The sequence below is a fragment of the Malus domestica genome, chromosome 13, assembly GCF_042453785.1.
Source record: "Malus domestica chromosome 13, GDT2T_hap1".
Taxonomy (NCBI): domain Eukaryota; kingdom Viridiplantae; phylum Streptophyta; class Magnoliopsida; order Rosales; family Rosaceae; genus Malus; species Malus domestica.
Genome location: NC_091673.1, coordinates 30466666 through 30475020, shown reverse-complemented (window position 1 = coordinate 30475020; position 8355 = coordinate 30466666). Strand labels below are relative to the sequence as shown.

General features: G+C 40.5%; 1 protein-coding gene across 1 annotated transcript; it reads right to left on the bottom strand.

Moving 5' to 3' along the window:
- Positions 1-3550: 3550 nt before the first annotated feature.
- LOC114820435 (protein TRIGALACTOSYLDIACYLGLYCEROL 2, chloroplastic-like) lies at positions 3551-7498 on the bottom strand. The gene is made up of 2 exons (XM_029091059.2): positions 6965-7498; positions 3551-3886 (listed from the first exon to the last, which is right to left on the bottom strand). The coding sequence occupies exons 1-2, from the start codon at positions 7496-7498 to the stop codon at positions 3551-3553; spliced, it is 870 nt and encodes a 289-aa protein (XP_028946892.1).
- Between the last annotated feature and the right edge of the window lie 857 nt (positions 7499-8355).

Sequence of the window (8355 nt, the reverse complement as noted above, 5' to 3'; positions counted from 1 at the left end):
GGCTGCCTCTTCAACAAGGTTCAAGTCAAAACGACGGTCGGAGGGGCCAAACATTTTCAAAGGTGTTGAAGAGAGAAGAGGTCGGACAAATCAAGATCTTAGAAGTGCAAGAAGGGAGCTTCTACTGGTGAAGATTCAAGTGTGCTTTGAAACTTAATGCCAGCCTCTATAAAAATCTGCACCGGACGGAGCTTCAGAAATCGAAGAGGCGTTTGCTTTCTCAAAAGCTGAGCTGCTCAACGACCACGAAGACCGATCTCAGAAATCGAAGAGGCTTGCTTTCTCAAAAGCTGGGCTGCTCAGAGACTACGAGGGTCGATCTCAGAAATGGAAGAGACACCTGCTTTTTTTAGCCTTGTCAGCACCTATCACATGCACACTCAGTTTTGCTGAAATTACAGGCATTTTGTTGAAGATTTCTGGTGAAGTAGAAAGCACGTGAATCTTATTGTTCAATCATCCACTTTTCACACGCACCATCAGCTCAGGGGTACCACAGATAACTTTGCCAAAGATCTCTGACAAAGTTTAGACACGTGAAGCTTGCAGCTCCCACTACATCGCTATGACCAAGAAGGGTAAAAGAATAGCAAAGAAACAACACTAACAAAGTTTAGACATATAAATTTTGAAGGTCTAGCTATCATATTATTACCCACAAGGGTAAAGGAACAGCACCACTGCTGGATAATTGGAAAGTCCCTGTGTGTCAACCTCTGTGCTCCGTGGCAAGGTAGACTAGCAAACATGCCCTACCTTTACTCACATTCGAGAAAACACTCCCAACAAGATTGCTTGCTCCAAAATCGAAGAGGCACCGTTCTTCGAATCTCGAGAGCCAGACTCCCAACATGATTAATTTCTCAAAAATCGAAGAGACACCGCTCTCCGAATCTCGAGAGCCAGACTCCCAGCAGGATTGCTCTCTCAAAAATCGAAGAGGCACCGTTCTCCGAATCTCGAGAGCCAGATCCCCGACAGGATTGCTTGTTCAAAAATCGAAGAGGCACCGCTTTCTCAACTTCGAGAGCCAGATCTCTTTGGATAAAGCTTGTCTGTAATCTTCACACGCAACATCAGCTTTCCAGATACCACAGACCACTTTTTCAAAGTGCTCTGACACACGTGAAGCTGGCAGCTCCCACTACCATGCTATGACCAAGCAGGATAAAGGAATAGCATTACTACTTGTTGTTAGGGAGACTCCTATATATGTCCACCTCCATCCTCAACGGACAGGCATACCTGCAAAAATGCTCAACCCTTCCTCATATCTGAGAGGGCACTCCCAACGAAGCCTCTCGAAATACTCAGCTTTCTTTGCCCCCGATAATACCTTTGCAAACAAGCTACACAAGAGCAAGAATATCTCATATCATCAGGGTTAAAAGCAAGAGTATCCCATATCATGCTTTTTCCCTATCTTTTCCTTTGGCCTTGTTCTTACCTGCAAGACAAGGAGAACGAGAGCAATCAGTCAGCACTTGGAATCAAGCTTCCAGTCAAGAACTGACTGCCTGGAACCCCTTACCTGATTACTTACCTAGCATTGCTCTCGAGTACTCATCTTCAACATCTTGTGCTTCCAGAGAAGATACCACATCTGCCTGAGGAACCGATAGGGAAAGTGAGAAGGATACAAGGAAGCATGTGGAGACAAGTGTAACAGATCGCGTGCCGATACATCCACTACTTTGTCAATAGCAAAAGTATCCCATATCAGCAGGGTCGAACGTACTCTAGATTTGATGGACTTGTTTTGACCCTCAAATTCTTCAGTCGGCCTTATACTTTGGAGGAAACCAGAAAACCCTCCAGCCCAGTTCAAGAATAAGCTTGTGGAAAGTTACTTCTTCAAAAGCAAAAGTATCTCATATCATCTATTCTCCTTTTTTTCTCTTTATCCTTCATGCTGCCTGCAAGATAGGGACAATGAGAACAATCAGCCGGAACTCGAAATCAAACTTCTGATCTGGGACTCATTACTTGGAGCTCTGATTGCTTACCTTGTCTATCACCTCTTTCAGCAGATCCCCTAGCTCGGCGACTTGGGGGACTCCTACTGCATGGTTTGTATCGCGCTTGACCAAGCCTGAAACTACAAGTAAGCTTCAAGTGAAATTGATACATTACCTTGTGCATCTCCACCAGTTAAAGATACCACCCCTGGATGGAGGAAGAGTACTTCCAGAGATGATGCCACAGCTACCTATGAGACAGATAAGGCAAGTGAAGACGATACCACACTTCGGTACTTAGAAGTTTCGTGATTACGAGATCATTCTCCCACAATATTTCCTAATGTCATTTGTACTAAATCATTCATTTGTACTCACTAAAGGAGAGCTTGAACCTATGTACTTGTGTAAACCCTTCACAATTAATGAGAACTCTTCTACTCTGTGGACGTAGCCAATCTGGGTGAACCATATACATCTTATGTTTGCTTTCCTGTCTCTATCCTTTTACATATTTATCCACATTAATGACCAGAGCAATAACTTAATACTTTCTGTTGTACCAAAGTCCTCACTGATTTTGTGCATCAACAATCCTTAAGTCCTTACCCTTTTGCGTTGGTAATGGATGAGCTAACAAGACATATTCAAGATGATATTCCTTGGTGTATGCTTCTCGCAACTGATATAGTGTTGATGGATGAAACTCAGGAAGGGGTAAATGCGAAGCTTAACCTTTGGAGAGAAGTGTTGGAATCTAAAGGTCTTCGCCTAAGCCGATCAAAGACAGAATATATGGAGTGCAAGCTCAGTGTAAATGGAGGCCAAAATGAGTTAGGGGTGAGGATCGGAGATCAGGTAATACCAAAGAGCGACCGTTTTTGCTACCTAGGATCTATCTTGCAAAAGAACGGAGAATTAGATGGAGATCTCAACCATAGAATACAAGCTGGATGGATGAAGTGGAAGAGTGCATCCGGCGTGTTGTGTGACCGTCGTAGGCCACTGAAGCTCAAGGGAAAATTTTATAGGATGGCAATAAGGCCGGCGATGATGTATGGCACAGAATGTTGGGCGATGAAGCATCAACACATACACAAAATGGGTTTAGACATGTGTAAAACCGAGCGCAATGGCGTTGTAGGATTCATATAGCCGACCCCACTTAGTGGGAAAAGGCTTTGTTGTTGTTGTTGCATGTATCTTCCTATCTGCAAACCACTCATTCCAAGCAAACTTTGGTATCTGTGAAGTAATTTTAAAGGCAACTTCAGCTTTTATTCAACAGATCAGACCAAAAGAAAAAAGAAATATTAATAGATATGCAGCCTCAGAAAACTGAAAGATTTGTAAACCCCTATTGCAGTTTCGCCATTGTTACATGTAAATGATGTCTTCCAGGACCTTCCACAAATGCACATTGCTGACGAAAGTCCCTACACTTTCTGCCTTTTAAATTTGCAGCAAATAGATTCTGGACCAAATAGGTTGTCCTCGTCCAAGATAGATAAAAAATATGTAAATGAATGGCCCTAATTAGCCTAATCAACAGAAATAATTTTCAACTAGAGAAGAAAACATAATAGGACACATCACACCAGTGTAAGCAGTGGCTTTGCCTCTTCTATCACAGAAGCAACTCGTTCAGCGAGTGAATACGTGTTTACTATACCAATCTCCTCCACTTCACGTCCAAGACGGGTAAATATACCTACCAATGCATCTAAAATCACACCTTGATGTCCTCTCATCTTTTGTCTATCGTATACAATCAGACCTTCTTTGCTACATTCAGGATGAAGAGGCCCAACTGAAATATTCAGAAGTGGGTCTCTAGGTGTAATGTCAATTTTAGTTTCCCTGAGAAGACCCGACTGGTTTACCTCAATCAGTGCATTTCGAGGTATGACAGTTTTATCATCTTCAACCTACAAAAGCAGAAATTTCATTGTCAAGGTGGAAAAACTAAGAATATACTGCATTTTCATTCAGCATTGAAAATGGATTATTATGCCACTCAAACTGTTGTGATTTGGCTCGTCAAATTACCAAGGCAAGCAGGTTTAGTTTCCAATTGGTGTTGGGAAAGGAGAAAATGATGTGCACAAGATTATTTCCCAAAAGAATTGGGTAATAGATTTTTCCTTTGTAATCCCAATTAGTTTAGGATTGGGATAAGTTAGTTTTCCCTATTCCCAAAGGATTTAGGAATCCTATACTTGTAAGGCATGTAACTATGTGCCTATGTAATATAAATAGGCTTGTTGGGGGCTCTTATTCGCACAAACGGCAGAAAGAACACAAGGGTAGCGAGCCAAGAGTGGTAGAGAGACATAAAGCAAGGTTTTGAGGTTATGCATAAGGGTTTTCAATAAGTTCTTGTAACCGAGTTATTATTCTCCATAGTGCATGTGATTTTTCAAGACAGATCACACGAGAGGTAGGCAAAGTTTGCCGAACCTCGCTGAATTCTTTGTGTTTATGTGTGGTGTGTTTACTTTATTGTTCATATATTCGCATAGCATAATCTTGTAAGTTTCCATAACACCGGAGAATATCAATAAACAAGATCAACTAAGAGGGCTTAAAATCTACAATTGATATCGAGAGCTAAGGTTGTAGTGTTTTGAGATGGTGGGTGAAAAGGCAAGTTAGGCCATGATCAAGCCGTTTGATGGGAAGGAAACTTCATGTTGTGCAGAGGAAGATGAAGAATGTCCTAGTTCAACAAGATGAGCACTGGAAATTGGACAGAAAGACGAAGAGCTCTATCAACTTCATCAAGCTGACAATGTGATGGGTCGTCTCGACAAGGATATGAGCGCTAAAGAAACATGGGAGAAGCTTGAGAAATTTTACAGCGGTAAAACTTCATCCAACAAACTTTTCTTGAAAGACGAACTTCATCATCTTCGGTTGGAAGAAGGTGGAGAATTGCAAGATCATATGAGCAAATTTCGTAATTGTGTTACCAATCTATCAAAGATGGATGTGAAGTATGAAGACGATGGCAAGGGGCTCTTACTGTTGAGATCTCTACTATCTTCGTTCAAGCACTTCAGAACCACACTCATGCTCAGTAAGGATGCTCTAAAGTTTGATGAGGTTTTAGAAGCTATTCAATTTTATGTCAAGATAGATGAGAACACCGAAAGCTCTCAAGCGCAAGGTATTTATGTGAAAAGAGTTAGGGTTAGACTTTGTCACATAGGGTTTGGAGAAAGAAACTCTCTCTTTCTTCTTTGTTGAAACTAGAATGGCAGGGTTTCCTGGATTTCAGAGACAGACATGGATTACGAAGAAAAAACAGGCCCAAGTTGAACGGTTGGGCATGCCCCAATGCCACCATTCACCGACCCTAACAAAACAAAGGTGTAAACCCAGCTGCCCAGCCCCCAAGACCACCTAGGCGCGCCCTAAGGCAAGTTCTTTAAAACATTGATATAGAGACAAAGAAGTTATTACTGTGTTGCACGGAAAAAGGCATCACAAGACACTTCATTGTGAAGAAGACTCTTTTAACAAAAGGGAGCTACAAAGGGAATGAATTGAACTGACATGCGGTTTCATGCGGTATTCTCTGACATGTTTTGGGCAGAAGCGGTTAACCATGTTTGCTACTTGGTCAATCGGTCACCCTCAAGTGTTCTTGATTTTAAGTGTGTTGAAGAGGCATGGTCTAGCAAACCTGTTAACTATTCCAAATTAAGAGGTTTTAGTTGTTGCGCATATGCTAATTTTTTGAGCGATGAGAGTACCAAAGTTAAACCGAAATCACTCAAATACATATTCATCGGTTTTGAGAAAGAAGTGAAGGGCTACAAGTTATGGGATCTTATCAACAAGAAGGTTTTACATAGAGATATCATATTCGTCGAAAAGAACATGCCACTAATTAAAGTCAAGACAGGTGAGGAGAAGAAGACTGATGTTATAGAAGAAGCAACCAAAGTTCATATAACAAAATGGGTCATGGAAGAAAATCCACCTCAGGTGGAGTACGAGCAAGCAGAGCATGACAATGCGATTCATGAGGAAGAACTAGAGCAACAACAACAGTCACCAGTTCGGGCTCAAGTGAAGCTATCACCATTGTAGAACCAAGACTCCCTGGTTCCTCAATCACTTGTGCAACAATTTCAAAGATGCATAGCATTAAACAAAACGAAATGAAATTGCAAGCAACCTGACAAAAAATTGGGAGGTATCAAGAAGGAATTCGAATGTAATAATATTGATTTATATAGATACATTTAAACAGATACAGAAAAAAAAAGGTTCTCTATTGATTCAAACACTGTACATACGGGATAGGGATAGAGAAAGAGGAAAAAACCAAAGATTTCACATATTACCTTTGATCGAAAAATCAATCTACTTTATTTCATACTTTTCGCTCAATGATAAAATGGGTCAGATTCTATAGGATCAAACCTATGGGACTTAAGGAATGACAGAAGGTAATTAAAAAAAGAAATAAAAAAGCGGTCGTTTAGGGGCCTTAGTTGGTGATCTGGGTTGTTTCCCTCTCCACGATGAAGCTTATCCCCATTGTCTCACTAGCTGACCTTGACCCCTGTTATTTTGAGGTCATATCTAGTAGTCAAAGTTTGCCTCGATTTGGTACCATTCTCGCAGCCCGCAACTGCTATGCCTAGATTTGATCAAGATCAAGTCAATTATGCTCCAAGTGTTAGTCAGGAAGATCCATCTACGTATCAAGAAGCTATAGCAACCTGACAGGATGGTTGCTATGTCTGAAGAGAACTCTGTTTGGGAGCTATATCTGAAGAGTTATTATTCTCTATAGTGCAGGTGATTTTTGAAGAGAGATCACACGAGAAGTACGCAAAGCTTTCCGAACCCTAAATTCTTTAGGTTTGTGTGTGGCGTGTTTACTTTATTGTTCATATATTCGCACACCATCATCTTATAAGTTTGCATAACACCGGAGACCATCGATAAACAAGATCAACTAAGAGGGATTAAAATCTCCAGAAACATACCTCAACAACAGCTTCAATACTTTCCAAAGAAGAGTTAACACAGATAACATTGCCGACAGTGACCCCTATAATCCTCACTGGCGTTCCAGTGGATATTCCACAAGCTTGAGTGAACTCAAACACAGCAAAGTACTTCCTGAATCTAGAGCTCAATTGATACCCCCGTAACCAAGCCAAGTTGAGTGCAACAAGAACTGCACCTGAAACTAGAAACAATCCTACCCCACCTTCCCATATACTTTTACCTACCCCACCTTCCCATATACTTTTACAACCAAAGCCAAACTCACTCAACGGTCGTAATGTTTGCCTCCAAATAGTCTGAGGGACATCCAAAACAACTGCAAGTGGATTATTTTTCTCAGAAGAAGAGGAGGATTGTTGGCTGTGTCCTGTGTCGGCCGATGTAGCTCTTATCCGGGTTACTTTTGTTGGTGGTCTTGAAGGAAGATACGGCAAACTATTCGAAGAAATGCACGACAAAGATAACAGCGTGGGGCATGTCGACACTTGGGCCAACAAATTCCCTATCATCTTTTGATACAATCCAGAAAACAAACACTCCCAGCAGTATCTATGAGTAGCACTTAGCGCTCGGTATCGGATTGGGTACAACCTAGAACAATGTAGAAATGGGTTTTGCTTACACATCAAGATGAGTATCAAAAATAAAAATAAAAAAAGGTCAGCATCAAAATCTTCAATCCCCAAAATTGACTATGCTCTATTTCTAGGAAGATAACAGAAAATTAAACTAATCAAATCGAAATGCCAAAACATAAACCCTAAAACAAAAAAGGAAAAAGAGAAGTGAATAAAACAGAATTAAAATGTATACAAGAATCAAAGTATGAGGGGAAGAAGAGAAGTGAATACCTTGGGGGAAGGATTTGGGGAATCGGAGAATTGACGGTGTGTGACCTTCCGGGAGATTTCTGACATGTAAATGGCATAGCACTAAGGCCATCTCCAACCGAAGGGTCCAGAAGGTCAAAAATAGTCCGAAAATCGTCTCCAACCGAAGGCTAGGCTAAAGGGCTCTGGAATTTGTGAGGACCCCACAAAATCGGAGAGGGCTAAAGGGCTGGAGGGCTGGCTATTTTTTTTTTTTTTAATGTTTTGTTATTTAACCAACAGAAATAACATTTATACTAAATAATAGCATGTATTCCTGTCGGTTATAACTAACAGGATTTCTTAATAAAAAATTCAAATGCAACGGCTAGTAGCCGTTACATTTCTTTTTTTTTTTTTTTTTTTTTTACAGTTTTATTATTATTATTTATTTACAAAATTTTTCATATAACTTCTATTTCACAAAATTTATTTCATATTTCTTTAAATTCCATTTTTTTCCTATAACTTCTATTTCACAAAATTCGTTTCATATA

Bases quoted from the DNA above. Each gene is read 5' to 3' on its own strand.
- LOC114820435 (XM_029091059.2), bottom strand. From the start codon at position 7,498: ATGATAGGGAATTTGTTGGCCCAAGTGTCGACATGCCCCACGCTGTTA. The intron at 3,887-6,964 runs GTATGTTTCTGG...CTGCTTTTGTAG, and splicing joins GTATTGAAGCTGTTGTTGAG to GTTGAAGATGATAAAACTGT.